Raw genomic sequence first — 16,100 nt, forward strand, 5'->3', positions numbered from 1 at the left:
TGCAACCCTGGCTGCTGGGATTAAGGCGACCCCAGGGAGCTCAGCAAATGGTTGTGGGTTATGAGGTGCAGCATGAGCTTGGCGACAGGATGCCACCCAGCCTCAAGAAACCCAGCCACGACTGGAACCCAAGAATCAGTGTGTTCACTTTGTGGTCAGCTTCACATTTTTTCCCCTCCTTGAAAAAAAAAAGAAAAGCTGCTACAAAAATCAGGCCTCTCCCTCACCCCCAAAGCAACCAGGAGGCGGGCCTAGGGCAGAGCTGAAAGACTCCGAGGCTGGCACAGCAGGGGGATGCTGGCCCCCTTGGGTGGGCAGGCAGTGTGTGGGAGTCACACATCGTTCGTTCAGTTCCTCAGTTCCTCAGCGTTAAGGAGGGAAACGACCGGCGGCACGAACGGCAGCGGCAGCCGCAGCACTGCCGATGCATTGTGCTGTCACTTCAGGAAGAAGGAAAACCCAGAACAAATTTGACGTGGTTTTCACCACATGGTGATTGCAGGCCTATTCAAGGATGTCACAGTCACGCCACCCACTGAGCAGAACTCAGATGGAAATGAGGCCTCCTTCAAAGTGTCTCCAGTCACTGCCTATCCTGGACAGAATAAGCCCAGGATTTTAAAGAAACACAGTCCCCTGGCCCCATCTCCTTCCTTTGGCTTCCTGGTTCCTCTGGTTTCTCCTCTACTGCAGAGAATTGCCCTCAGCCACAGGTAAATAGAGCAACAGCTCTTAAAGAAGCGGGCAGCGCAGTACACCTTTTCTGAGATTTGGATCACCGTTTATACCGTGAGAATGTGATCTTCTACAAAATTCCAGCAAGTGCAGGAAAAGGAATGCCAAGATTTACTTACACTCAGGGACTTTTGTCTGCATTCAGAATGCCATATAGCTCGAGTTGATTTGGTATCGCAACACCACCCACATTTCTAAGACATATTTGGAGTTCTGTGCCTGGTCTTTGAGATTAAAATATAAATATCACTGGTCACAGTGAGTAGGGATTGGGGGGAAGGATGGGTAGACAGAGGGAGTGGTAGGGAGGGGAGCCACATATGTATTTGTCCTGTTTCTGGTGAGGAGAACAAAGCTTTTGTTCATGTAGAATAAAAAACCAGACTCGTGGACGGTGTTGATGTTCCCCAATTTTGAATAATATCTTTTAATGTCAACCTATTGACCTAAAGACTGAGACTGACTCATGGAAGGAAGTTTGGGAGTCTCAGAAAGTTCAAAGTGACTGCTCTTAGGTCACTCAGTAGTCTGAAAGCCCTAGATTCAGTTCAAGACTAGCTTCATTCTCCAAATGATAGGGTTGGCCAGATAACACCCAATGTGAGATACAGTGATATCTGGTTTTCATATGAGGAAGAGTCAGAAAGGTTAGAAAATGCAATTGTCATTTCATGCCAGTTTTCATGCCCAATTTCCAGTGAAACTTCCAATTAATATTATAAAATGAAAATTTATATTGATTCTCATGGTAAGAAACTGGCCCAAAGCACCGGGGATGACTGGAGAAAAAGTGTCAGCTGGGTTCCTTGTTTATCGAGGGTTAAATGTCGTTTCTTTTACTCACTCTGAACATCGGCATAGTGGAAATCAGGCTACACATTACCTTGAAGGGCCAGGAGGATATATCCACGCCAATATGAATAAAACCACCCTGAAAATGAAACATATAGAGTCCAATAGTGACAATTATTAGTCATTCACCACGTGACATACACAAGAGCAAACAATTCAATAGCTTTAAAAACAGTTTATTTCCTCCTTCACAAATGCTTGAGCCTTCTGACCATGATGCAAGGCACCACAAATTAAATAAAAACGTGTATTAGAATATATTTGTCTTACACATGATTCAAGACAAGTGGGATTTTGAAAGCAAACAGGTGTCGACTGCTGGGGGCAGGGGATGGGGGCAGTAAAGTAGATACGAGTATGAGGGATGTGCCCTTCCCCGCAATGTTTCCTGAAATAGGCAGTGATCATCACACTGCATCATATGAGAACTTGCCCCAAATCAGCACATCCAGGAGAGGTGCTGCATCTCATAGTTTCTCTGTCTATAGAATAAAATACCAAAAGGACTTCCCTGACTACAAAGACATCTGTCTGAGAAGTCTTGGTACCACTAACAGAGTATGATATCTTCAATGTGGTTTTCGTGACACCAAAAAAAAAAAAAAAAAAAAAAAAAAAATGGTTTCACATAAAATCTTCATAATATAATCCATGAACAGAATTCGTACATGTTTAAAATCTAAAGCCAAGGCTGGCTATTTCTGATAATTTTGTTTTCATTTCTTCCAGTGTTTTTTTATTGTGATAAATATGTACCCAGCTTCCTACCAGCTTAAACATGCATGAAGCACTTTGCTCTGAGCACCATGATCGCCATTCAGTAGTCTCTTTGGGACTATAATCCTAATCTGAGGAGAGCAGCACTAGTTTCCATTCAGACTTGCTCCTTCTCCCCAAATCATGTTAGTGTTGACCAAATCCCAGTAAATGTCAGCTATAAGCAGAGATGTGTGAGCAGAGGCCCAAAGAATAATTAGGAGTAATTTCACAACGCTCTGGTTAAGAAAGCACACAGAAAATGAATGATTTCACCTTATAAAAAGACTCGAATTTAAACAAGAGATGGAAATGAAAGGAGGCAAACACTGTTTCCATCGGAGGTGAGGTGTTCTCTACCACAGTGGACAGAGCTGCAGCTGCACCCTGGGGCTGCTCCCACTACGGGCCTCCACCGGTGACCTGTGCCGCAGATGTGGATGGCTTGAAGAGAGGTAGGTACAGTCCAAATTTGTTTTCGATCCCTGCAAACGTTGCAACGGCCAGTCTGTAGCCTCCAACGTGATCAGGATTGGGAGCGGGCAGTACGATCCTGGATTTAGGAACCGGTTCCGATCCTACGGGTTTCCTAAAAGGAGAGAAAACAGGGTGAGAACCTGAGTTTTGTATCATTCTTATCTTGGTAAAAATGACATTTAAAAGTTAAAATCTGCCTCATATGAAGAAATTGTGGAGTTCTAGCTGGTTGTACGTTCCCCTTTGAATGTGTTTGGTTACATGATTTCAGTATTTTCCAACTTCTTCTTCTTTTTTTTTTTCTTTTTAATGTTTATTTATCTTTGACAGTGGGAGAGAGAGACAGAGAAGGTGCTGGGGAGGCACAGAGAGAGGGAGACAGAGGATCCAAAGCAGGCTCTGCGATGACAGCAGCGAGCCTGACGGGGGGCTCGAACTCACGAACCGTGAGATCGTGACCTGAGCCGAAGTCGGACGCTTAACCAACCCCGACTGAGCCATCCAGAAGCCCCTTTCCTACGTCCTTTCTACTTCATCCTTAGGAATTAGATTAATGCATCCATCTTAATAACGACAGGGCACTGGAAGAGCTGAAACTTAGCTGCAGATCTAGCGGGATACTTACACGCCTCCAAAATCAATGTAGAACCATCGCTGCAGCAATTCGTACGTCAGCAAAGTTACACCAAACTGGGGTGAGGATCGAAACACACGAGCTTTGAGAAAATGGGGAAATAATAGATACAATTAGATTTTTCAAAAATTTACCTGATATCAAAGGTTTAGTTAAGAACAAATTATTTCCATACCACCAGCTCCTTTCCACAGAGCTTTTGGGCCTTCTTCCCGCAGTATCTTCCTAAAGCAGTCCATCACCCCGCTGTAAGTGGTTTGGCCAGCCCTGGCGGCCACCTGTAATCGCGTCTTGATAACATCAGCAGGGGTCACTAAAGATGCCGCCGGCATACCTGCAGGAAAGGCACCACCATCACAGTCTGGTCACATTCTCACTATATAAAAATCACTGTGCTTTGAACTGCTGGTCGTGGAAAGAAAGTTAAGAGTCTGATGAAATCAAATGCCTCTTCTGCTGTCCTCTGGGAAGCACGGCCAGGACTGTCCTGTCTGCAGTGATGGAGGCTCCTTAAGACTCTCCTCACCTCCCTGCCCCGAACCGCTTTGGGAGCTTCATATTTATTAATACTTTTAAGGAATGATTTGTCAGTAACATTACTTCAAGTGGTTGAGAACAAATGGAGAAAGGCTGTTTTTTTGTTTTTTTACTTTCCCATCTAAATCAGTCACTTGCAAAGTTATTAGGTCCGATTTTCAGAGGTGAAGTTTGTTATGTGTTTCCTTTTCACGCTTTTCTGTGGCTGCTGGCAGTCATGGGAGGTGCCTTCGTGCACACGTTCAACCACCCTTTACCCACCAAAGCCTAACCTCTCCAGTTACACCAGAAAAAGACTTCAGTGAGGGCTGAGGGCTAAGCAAACTGTGTGTGTGTGTGTGCAGGGGGAGGAAGGGGGGTGGTGATCAGAGGTGGAGACTCCCATAGATAACACTTCAGGATTCCTTTTTCCTAAAACTGACATCTCCAGAAAAAATATTTGACAGAAAGCTGAAAATTTATACTGGCTGATAATCAATGAAAAAGGAACAACAACAGCAACAAAACCCTCCCAAAATTACCAGTGGGAAATTTTTCTACAGTCATTTTATCCAAAATGGGGCAGCCCATGTTTAGATTTTTTAAAAGCGAGACTGTACTCAGAAGACACTGTCTCTTATGGTTTTATTACTTTTCCATTATGAACCTATTCCAAACCAAATTGGTCAAATGCAGATGCATAAATCTCCTTTGCTTTTTTTAAGGCTTAATAATTCTGTAAGAATTTCTGTCCAAACCAACGTGGTCTGGCTCACAAGTACATCTCATCCTTCTAACAGACAGCTTTAAGGTTACAGCGTGTGTGTGTGCGTGTGCGTGTGTGTGTGTGTGCACGCGCCCGGGGAGCTCTGCACAGCACACGTCTGTATTTCTCCTACTAAAGGTACAGCTCTTCCTCCATCTTCAGGGACCACCTCACAAACTCCCAACGTAAGTAACTGTTTTTTCTAAAATTAATCACATTTGTTGCATGTGAAAAAGCTCACTTTATATCCAATGCTTCACTGGATAAGTCATACTGAATTTCCTATTAACTTGGAGGAATTATTTTAACTTTGAGCCAGGAATTTATCCTCCAACATAATGGAAGGAAACAGGAAAAATGCTCAGAAACCCACTGTGTTCACACCACCCATTACGTTTTACTTCCTGGTTTAGAAAGAGGTTAGCAAGGCTGTCTGCTTTCAACATGTAGTAAAATCCTCCTTGCAACAGTGGGCAGGGATGTCAGAGTGACAGGGGACATACATAACATCGGTAAAAAAGTCTCCTTCGGTTAGTTTTCATAAATAGCTCCTTGTTTTGAAAAAAGACAGAAGTAAGTACTGGGGGGCAGAGAGGAAAGATCCCGATTATGAAATAAATATGCCAAAAGAAATGTGTGTAAGACGCTTAGCAAGTTCATCTGGCAAGACCGATTGATGGTGGTGGTGGTGGTGGTGGTGTGTGTGTGTGTGTGTGTGACAGAGACAGAGAGAGAGAGAGAGCTGGGGGCTGGAAATACGGCAGCTGCCCGGGACTCTCACCATATCCCACTCACCCTCACCTCTCCCAGGCTGACAGCTGGGAGGGCCTGGGAGTTACTGTGGATGGGGATTTCTGATAGAAGACGAGTGAAACTAACCTGGAGAACAGCCTTATGTTGCTCTGAAGCAAGGCCAGGAAAGCAGTATCTACCAGAAAGAGCTTGGCCACCAGAAATCTGTTGATTTTGGTGGCCAGGGTTGGCAAAGACTCTGAGTAAATTTGCCTGGTCTCTCCTGGCTTCCAAAAGGCTAAGACAACACTAACCAAGAGGTCTCGGTTTCTCTACTCCCAAACACGGGGGAGCAAGTGGAGGCTAGGAAACAGAGAGGCTTCGTCTAGGCTCCTCAACAGCAGCCTGACGGATGCTTCAGTAATGACACAGATGATGAGACCTACCTACTACCTCTGTGACAAGAACAACTGGGGGTGTTCTTTAGCCAATAAAAAATTACAACGCTTTAAAGGGGGCCCAGCGCCTAGAGAGTAGAAGTTCATTTATAATAAAAAGAAAGCACAACCAGCAAAATACAACTTTGGGGCAAGGCAGCCTCAATTTTCATAAATATCCCATTAGTATTTGTAAAGACTGTGCTTCTCTGTTTATGGGATACGAAATTAATATCTGTTTATTTTGGATCAAGGTGAAGGGATTCACAAATTCCCTCCTCATCCTTATATATACTATCTATTTGATGGATCAGCTTCTAAGGAAAGTGTCAAGATTTGGAATGGGAATATATCATGTTCTTATCATACTCTTAAGCTGAGGTTTTATAAAACAATATTACGTTGATACTACATAGGGGTTGATGGCAATATACCATGAAAGGATTTTAGTTTAAAATAGAACCAGAGGATATGAAAGGAGGAGATTCTCAGGCATGCTCCCTCAGAAGAACAGAACTTGAGAACAGATAGACTAATTACCCATAAATGCTTGACTTGCACAAGACTGAGATCTATCTCCTAACCAATGAACATGTGGCAAGCAATCTCTCCTCTTCCTTAAGCCAAGGAATACTGCTTGGATGCTGCCTGAACGCCCATCAAATGTTTTAACATGCTGTCCTCTCCCTCCCCCACCCCTTTGCAACTTTCCTGCTGGTTCCGAATAGACCCAATTTCTGGTCCATTGCAGCTTGTCTCAATTTATGTCTTTATTTAGGCAGACACTATCTGCTTAGTGAATTTTATTTTTTATAAGTGCAAAATAAGCCTCTGTGCTTCTAAGTGCTATTTTTAAACCCTGAATTCCATTCAGTCTGACATTAATATTGCTAAACTTGCTTATTGTTGGTATTTGCCTAATACATATTTTCAACCCGTTCTCTTTCAGTTGCTCTATGTCACTGTTTTCTCAAACGTCAGATGACTAGATTTCCTTTCACAACTCGTCTAGAACAGGCATTTGTTTTTTACTAGGGGCACTGAATACATTCAATTGTGGTTATAATTGTGGTTATTAGACTTATTTCTGCTATCCAATATTGTGGTTTTTATTTTCTGTTTCTAATTGTTCCCCTTTTGATCTCTACCCTTACCCAATTTAAATATTACGTACATTTATCACATAGTACACTATTTACAATATGTACAATAAATGTACATTTGCACCCTTTGCCAGCAAGCCCTTCTTATATAAAAATACATATTATCAAAGTCACCAGTTACTGAAATCACTCTCAGGTTTAACTTTTATTTGCTCTGTTTCAAATATCCCATAGTTTTTTCTTCCTTAAATTCACTTTTCATTTTGCTTTAGAGATATCTGTGAGGCGTAAACTTTGAGTTATGGGAGAAATGAACTTGAGACCTGCCCCCCTCCTGAATGCTGGTGTGTCTGGGAATGCCATCGAGGTTCCAGACATCCCTTCCTTGGCATTTTAAATTGAAAGGGCTAGGACTGCAGATGAAAACATGAGAAGTGAGCTTTTATTACTGATTTGTTTTCTGTCCTCCTTTTATATTACTTCTCTCTAGGGAGCTCCTATGAAATAGAAGTTAGGCCTCCTGGACTAATCCTACATGTCTCTAACACATTTTCTCCTTTTCTTATCTCTATATTTTCGCTCCATATTGTAGTTCTTGTTTCTGTTTTTCCACGGCTTCATTTTCCAGATGTCTAATTTGGACTTTGAGCATACCCATTCTATCATTCAGATGACGCATGGATTTTTAATTTTGGCAATCCTTTTACTAATTTTCAAGAAAGCTTCCTTAAGAATGTTCCTCTCAAATCTCTCTGCAGATCCTAAGTATAGTTCTTAAAAGTCCTCTTTTCTCTGAATTGCCTGCCTTTCCTGGAATTCCTGTTTGTTTCTCTTCTTGCTCCTTGTCTGGGGACCTCTGGCTGTCTATTGATACATTCAAGTTCAAAGAACAGACTGATTACCTTAGTGCTGCCTTCTACCACCACCTAGGTCAGTTTCACCGGCAGGTTTCTCTCCCAAATGGGGGGAGGGGGTTGGGGGCCAGCAATGGGCCTGTTAACTGGGGACAGGGGTTGGGGAGGTAGCCTAGCAGGGTTGGGACCTTCCAAGCTGCTGAAACGTGGAGGGCTTCACTCTGGGAGTAGAAGATATTATCTTATGCTCCTGTTGCGAAGAGCTGCGTTCGTTCGTGTGTTCGTTCGTTCATTCATTCATGCATGCGTGCAGGCATGCACTCATTCCATCTGTTGTGAAGGTCTGGAACCTTAAGCCTTACCCGGCATTTTTTCAGTTCCTTACACTCAGCCTTCTCCAGGCAATCGGTGCCTTTCTTAAGAGAAAAGCCAGGGGCTTTCAGCCTGGATTCAATTGTTGCCCAAAGCTACGTACAAAAAAGGAGTAGGTACAAAAAAGGAGTAGGGAAGACTGAGCCCCACCTTCCTGCCAGGAATGCGGCTCTTTCACTCCCGTTAAAGATTTACCTCACGCCCTCCCCCACTCCTGGTATTCTATTGTTCACTCACTGGTTAAAATTCTTTGGTTCTGCTCTTACCTTAAGAGCAGTTTTTCCTGCCTGTGTTCTGGGTTGTGGCACCCTCCAGTCCAGTTTCTGAGTCAATATGCTTCTGCTTCCTGCCTTCCGAGGGCTGGTGCTAATATTTTCTAGTGCCAATACGAGTTTTAAAAAATGTATTTCCCGACATTTTAAGGTATTTGGGTTGAAAGGAGAGACAGATGAATATACTCAGTCTATTACTTTGATTCAATCTCTCCTATTACTTTTTTTTAAGGATCTAAGAATTGCTTTTAAGTTATTTTAACCTTTATGTCCACATAACTAACAAATTTATGTCAATAGTACTTCTCTCCTAACTTCATTCTTTTAATACGTTTGCAAAACCATCCAGATAATCACACACATACAGCACTTCCATTAACTGTGTATTGAATAGCTTTTAAAGATACTCCTGAGTTACAACTTAATCTAAATTTGATTTATCCTTTATCTCATCACTGTCAATTAAGATCACCTCCAATGATGAAGCTCTAAAATTTGAGAAATACTAGATATCTTTTATTTGATATTATCTGTAAGCCATATCGAAATGCCCTTCAATAATCAAAAAGCAACATGTTCACTGCAGGGAATTAAAACTTAGTTTCTTAATTTCAGGCTCTCTGCTTTGGCTCCCACCTTCTAACACACAGAGGCATGCTGGCCAATGAACATAAATTCAAATATTGGTTAGGCTTACTCTATCCTGTGAAATAATGGAGATGTTCTCAGTGTTTAAAGATGTTCTGGGGCGCCTGGGTGGCTCAGTCAGCTATGTGTCTGACTCTTGATTTAAGCTCACGTCATGATCTCATGGTCCTGAGACTGAGCCCAGCTTAAGATTCTCTCTCTCCCTCTCCCTCTGTCCCTCCCCTGCATGCATGCTTTCTCTAAAAAATAAGTAAAGATATTCCCAGTTTACAACCATATACATATATCTGAAAAAAAAAAATCAATATTCTCCAGGTTTTGAGATATCAAAAACCACCTCTGTTAAAATACTACTAAAACAATCTAACTTCAGGTCAAATAAAATTTTTAGAAAAAGACAGTACTTACTAAATACTGAAATTACTATCAAAACATAGAAAGCATGATCATATTAATTTAATCCCAGATCCATCTTATTTATAATACAATTATTCAACAAAAAATATATGTATTCTGTGTAGGAGATAGTTTATATAAGAATACACATAAAAATAGTAGTAAGACATTTTTGTGTTACAATAAAAAAGTCAGTGGTCAAATTGTTATTTGTGCTTATTTTGAGATAAGCGTTTCTCCTTTCTCCTAATGACAAAGATCATCCTGATCCTCGGATAGACATACTTCCGGGGATTCTGCGCATTCTCCACCAGTACGTCTTCTACCTAGGAAATGCCTTTGTTCTCACTGGCATCCCCAAAGGGAATGCGGGGGCCTGACCCATCTTCCATACACCAACCCACACAAGTGTGCATTTTTGTATTCACTGCCCTTAATGATGATGCTGCACTGGGCACAACACATGTGTAAACAGAAGTGTTTTTGCCCTTCTCCACACTGAATTCTGTGATCTGGCCGCCGAGCACGCCAGCAAGGTTCTACACTCAGCAGCTGGTTGTCCTGCTTCCTTCCATGACATCAGTAAACTGCTTATCACTAGAAACAGATTTTTATGTTCATCTTATAACAAAATACATTACTTATTAAGTCAGATGCATTTTTAGGCATTTTTTTTGTTTGGATTTGAAGCTAAACAATCATGTGCAAATAATGCTGATTTCATTTCTTCTTTTATAATATTTATGCCTCTTACTTCTTTTTCCTATTTTACTACATTGGCTGGAACCTCCAAAATAAGCCCGAAAAACAAGGATGATAGAGACATCCTTGTCTTATCCCTAATTTCAATGAGAATAGTAGTTATTTGCCCCTGGCTTTTGATAGATGTTATTAAGAAAGTGGTTTAGGGGCGCCTGGGTGGCGCAGTCGGTTAAGCGTCCGACTTCAGCCAGGTCATGATCTCGCGGTCCGTGAGTTCGAGCCCCGCGTCAGGCTATGGGCTGATGGCTCAGAGCCTGGAGCCTGTTTCCGATTCTGTGTCTCCCTCTCTCTCTGCCCCTCCCCCGTTCATGCTTTGTCTCTCTCTGTCCCAAAAATAAATAAACGTTGAAAAAAAAAAAAATTAAAAAAAAAAGAAAGTGGTTTAGTTCTCCTTATATGGTTTATACAGATTTGTGCAATATGCAAGCCCATCAAGCTTTGAGGCTAATATGTTCTTTGAAGAAAAAAAAAAACAACGGATGACAGTCTGTCTTGTATTTTTCCATCCTATAGGGAAGCAGATGGATAATAATGAAAGTAAAGTGTTGCACTCAGCTCCCAAATGACTCAAATGACCTTCACCTCCTGCATTTACACCTCAGCCTCTGTTCAGTCTCCTTGTACATTACACAGAGCTGATGGGTGTAACCAATAGGATTGTGTGGAAGTAAAGGAGTGTGACTTCCAAGGTTTGGTTACAAAAGACATGGCAGCTGGGGCTTTGCTCTCTTCCCCTGTCTTCTCTCCCCACCCTGGTCTCCCCTTTCCCTTCATCCCTCTCTGAGCTGGCTCCTGGGGGGGGCGGGGGAAGGGGAGTCAGTCACCTTGTCACAAGAACATCCAAGGTGACCTACAGTGAGACCATGTGGCAAGGAACTGAGGCCTCTTGCCAACGGCCATGTGACTGGGCCACCCTGAAGGTGAATCCTCCAACTTCAGCCGAGCCTCTGGCTGACATCTTCACTGCAACCTCACGCCAGACCTTGAGCTAGAGGCACTCAGATAAGCTGCTCCCAGTCCACAGAAACTGTGAGATGATCAGTGTTTGCTGTTTCCAGCTGGTCAGTGCTGGGGTAATCTGTTACGCAGCAATAGATAACGAACAGAGAAGGTATCTGAACAACAGCTCTGAAAGATGCTGGGACAGCTGCACCGCTAACAAGGCAGCATGGGGACATAAACCAGTTCCAACTTCCAAGAATAATGTAGTAATGCATTAAAAACAGTCATGCTTTTTACCAGCAAACTCACTTTAGAGAGTCTATATCTCCAAGGAAAAAATGTCCCAGAGTAGGGGAAAAGCCTTTAAGCACAAAGATATTTTTTTACAATATAATACATTTAAATTTTTTTTGAAAAAAATTTAAAAATCTAAGATTGAGGGTTAGATAACTATACGACAGTTAAAAACTATGTTTACAAAGTTTTAAAACATATAATGTTATTATTGAACATTTAAAAATACTTATTATGTGCCAGGTACTTTCTTGGATCTTTCCATTTATTAACGTGTACCTACTGACCTCAAAATAACTTTACGAGACTAAGACCGTTTTTACCCATGTGTAGATGGGGAAACAAGAAGAGAGGGGTTACACAACTGCAGGTCACACAGTTCTAAGTGGGGAAACTAGAATTGGAATCTGCCCAGTCTGGCCTCACAGCACATGCCATTAACCATTGTGCTGTGATGGCTAACAATGCTTCAGCTATGAAATTAAGTGAAAACCACATATCCACAGTGTGATCATAGTTAAAACTATGCATGGTCAGATACCACCTTACAGCTGTCAGAATGGCTAACATGAACAACTCAGGCAAAAACAGATGTTGGCGAGGATGCAGAGAAAGAGGATCTCTTTTGCATTGTTGGTGGGAATGCAAGCTGGTGCAGCCACTTTGAAAAGCAGTATGGAGGTTCCTCAAAAAAGTAAAAATAGAACTACCCTACGACCCAGTAATTGCACTACTAGGTATTTATCCATGGGATACAGGTGTGCTGTTTCGAAGGGACACATGCACCCCCATGTTTATAGCAGCACTATCAACAATAGCCAAAGTATGGAAAGAGCCCAAATGTCCATCGATGGATGAATGGATAAAGAAGACGTGGCATATATACACAATGGGGTATTACTCGGCAATCAAAAAGAATGAAATCTTGCCATTTGCAACCACATGGATGAAACTGGAGGGTATTATGCTAAGTGAAATTAGTCAGAGAAAGACAAAAATCCTATGACTTCACTCACATGAGGACTTTAAGAGACAAAACAGGTGAACATAAGGGAAGGGAAACAAAAATAATATAAAAACAGGGAGGGGGACAAAACAGAAGAGACTCATAAATATGGAGAACAAACTGAGGGTTATGGGAGGGTTGTGGGAGGGGGGGATGGGCTAAATGGGTAAGGGGCACTAAGGAATCCACTCCTGAAATCATTGTTGCACTATATGCTAACTAATTTGGATGTAAATTTTAAAAAATAAAAAATAAAATTAAAAAACCCCCAAAACTATGCATGGTTAAAAATGATGCAAGGGGGAACAAATTAGCAGAAATGTTAAATAGGGATTATCTTTAGAGTCGTGGAGTAACAGATAGTATTTTGTTTTTTACCCTTTCGGTTACTTTCTACACTTTCCAAGTGTTTTACAATTTAGCAATATTATTTTCCTAATCATTAAAAAAAAACAAAACAAAACAAAAAAAAAAAACAAAGAAAAAAAAACTGAAGGAAGAAAATAAACCTCCAAAGAGAAAACGACAACATCAACAAAAAAACCCAAAAACACCTGCTAGTAATTTCTACAGCTCTGGTAGCATGGATTACCTAGGAAATTCCTAGCCAAAGATAAAATCCCTTCTGGGTGGCTATCTGCCTTCAAGAGAAGAGTACAGGCACTATTTCTGTTGTATTTTGGAGAGAGGCCTAGACTTTGATCTTGAGCTCTAATACATATCCTCTGATTTTACAACCAATACCTGGAATAATTTACAGACAGATTCTCTTGATTTTGATGTAATACTGACCAACGTTTATTGAGTATTTACTATATGCTAGGCACTATGCTAAGTCCCTCACATAGGTGTTCCCACTTGTATCTCACAGGCACACTCTGTAGTCAGTACACTTATCATCTCCATTCACAGCCAAGGACACCGAGGCTTGGGGTAGGTTAGGTAATTTGCCCAAGCAGCACACTACCAACAGGTGTAGCAGTTCTCCCCAGTAGGTCCTACCTTATTTCAAATAAGTTATTTATATTGTACAATGTACAAAATGCACTGCATTATAACCTTTTGGTTCAGAAAATATTATCATGTATACACATGTAAGTGACATACAATAGGGCACAGTCAACCAATGGTTAAGTTGGGATTAAAACTGGGAATTCTATATTATAGTCTCGAAATCATTATTTTTTTCTTGATAGAGGTAGAGTGGCCTTGTACAACAAGGGTCCCTGAGCAGCCAGGAAAGGGCAACCTTGCCTCATTTACCAACATCACTGCCTTTGAAAGAAAAGGGATTAACTAAGAATTAAAGAAAAGCTCCATGGGTTCCTGCCTTAGGGGCTCCCCAGGTTACAGGCAGGTCCACAAAACAGCAAACAACTTCTCAGATCAGGGTCTTGTTCTCCTGAGACTCAAGTCAACAGCTCTCTGGAGAACAACACCTGTATCAAAAATGTTTGGACCCAGCCATCCCAGGACTGCCTTAGGGTTTGTTAACTCATTAAATGTTTGCTACCACCTGGAGAGCGAATCCGGATTGTTCCAGCCTTTAGGATCTCTGAACCAGGGGCATCAAAGATCCAACTGATTCCTGCTGTGGCTATAATCAAATTTCCTCTGGGAATTTACATTGGGTTGTAGAGGACAACCTTCCCCCTCATCATCTGTTTTTTTGGTTTTTTTTTTCTATTGACATAGTCACTGTAGCACTAAAAACAAGGAGAGTCATTTCCCTCTGGGATTCAATGAACACACACACCCTGTTCCTGTAACACAGCGATAAGGAGTCAGTAGTCAGTACTACGTCACTTTTATCTAGATTCTGGACAAGCATTTATGTACCATTTCAGTTAGACACTTAAAGCACAATGATTCAAATTTGTAAAAACTTTCAGCTAAACAGTCATCACTGGTATGCTGTGAAGTGGAATTATGAAACTATAGGGAACTTGGAATTCAACAATGCCAAAAAATGCACCAAATTTTTCTGGACCTTCCTGGCAAGAAATTAAGCTTGCCTAATCTGGCACCAAATTTTCCTGGCAAGAAATTAAGTTTGCCTAATCTATTCTGCCAGAAGGTTAATTTCTTCTCTTTTCTTTTCAGTAGCCATTCAAAGCAATCTGTAGCCTACCTCACATGTGCCCAATCAAGAACTATAGGCAAAAAATTCCAAGGTAGTGACATGGGAGAGAGGAAGAACAGAGCCCTGTGAGGGCCACTCACCAGCTATGGCACCAGCCAAGAGCAAGCTTCCAGGACTAATCTGCCCATCTTCATTTGCAAAGGAAGCCTTCACATGAGCATAGCACGGGAAGTAGATGGCCGAGAAAGGAATGTCCCGCAGAAAGCATGCTTTGGCACCCTGTACATTTGAAAAGGAAGAAAAACCACATGAAACACACATCCCATTGAGAAGATCAAGCTTTTCTGGAACTTACCTCAGAACAAAATATTCCTGGAGAAGACCAAATTTGTACTCACAAACTGAAAGGGGAACAGAAAAAAAATAACCCAAATTCTGCAAGTAACAAATCTGAATTTTGTTTTTGAAAAATAAAACAAATTTCATTGTGCAGTGTGAGAAAGAAGGAGGCACTTCTTGTTTATTGCAATGGCTAGATTTTGATTAAAACACTTTTGGAACTCTGCCTGCAACATCTCTTTAAATCCCTACCGATGGCAAGTCAGTCACTGGCATCTCAAGGAGGGTCTGTACTCAGAAGATGGACAGCAAAAACCAAGAGGCCCCTTTGTTTACATACTAGGAAGCAAATTATATAGGTGGCAAGGGAAGAGGTTTGTTCTTTATATTGTTTAAGACTCTGATGAAAGTGTTGGACTCTTTCCCAGAAAAAAATTACACATACGTAAAAAATTATATACCTTTTGAAGGGGTTCGTGGATCCCCTAATTTATTCACATATTTGCCCCTTCTCCCCAAGGGTATGAAACATTGATAAATGCTTATTCTAAAGCCTTAAAATATTTACAATAATTCCTACCCATTTAAGAGCTGTGTATAGAGCAATCAACAACTAGAGCAAAATCTTCAAACAATTTCTAGTGTCAAAATAATGCATGGGGAGGCCTTGAGAACTGATGTGTGCCTAGAAATGTAGCGTTCTGATGAAAACCACAAGACATATATTGTACTTTAGGCAGGCCAAATGGGAAGGAAGTCACCCCTTTTCAACACCTAATGATTTAATACCATTTCTTTCACAGATTTCTAATACCTAAAAATTTCCACTAAACTGAGAGATTCTTCAAAGAAAATAATGAATCCATCCAGATTCAACAGAACTAGCCAAGCCCAGTGACATTTAGTAAGGTCTAGTGATGTTGGATCGCAGGTATTTCTGCTTGATGCTAGGCTCCACTGTCAAAGTTCCTTAACACTACAGATCTGTTACTATAGCCTTTGCTTTCTGACTCCATCATTACACTCCTGACTCAAACTGCGACTGTGGGTAATAAGACCCTTAGTCTTTTTCATACGAATTGCTAGTAACCTAGGTCTACTATAACTTAATTAGTTGCCTTAAA

General features: G+C 41.4%; 1 protein-coding gene across 6 annotated transcripts in view; it reads right to left on the reverse strand.

Moving 5' to 3' along the window:
- Nucleotides 1-1,747: 1,747 nt before the first annotated feature.
- The window catches only part of SLC25A13 (solute carrier family 25 member 13), a 192,118-nt gene continuing 177,765 nt past the window's right edge, over nucleotides 1,748-16,100 (reverse strand). For all 6 annotated transcript variants that reach the window (XM_045494859.1, XM_045494856.1, XM_045494857.1 and 3 more), the window contains 4 exons: nucleotides 14,778-14,916; nucleotides 3,630-3,788; nucleotides 3,446-3,536; nucleotides 1,748-2,932 (listed from right to left, as the gene is read on the reverse strand). In XM_045494859.1, the coding sequence (XP_045350815.1) occupies nucleotides 2,746-2,932; nucleotides 3,446-3,536; nucleotides 3,630-3,788; nucleotides 14,778-14,916 (576 nt within the window). In that variant the 3' untranslated portion in view covers nucleotides 1,748-2,745. The remainder of the gene's footprint in view (nucleotides 2,933-3,445; nucleotides 3,537-3,629; nucleotides 3,789-14,777; nucleotides 14,917-16,100) is intronic.

This window comes from Leopardus geoffroyi, chromosome A2 (genome assembly GCF_018350155.1).
Source record: "Leopardus geoffroyi isolate Oge1 chromosome A2, O.geoffroyi_Oge1_pat1.0, whole genome shotgun sequence".
Taxonomy (NCBI): Eukaryota; Metazoa; Chordata; class Mammalia; order Carnivora; family Felidae; genus Leopardus; species Leopardus geoffroyi.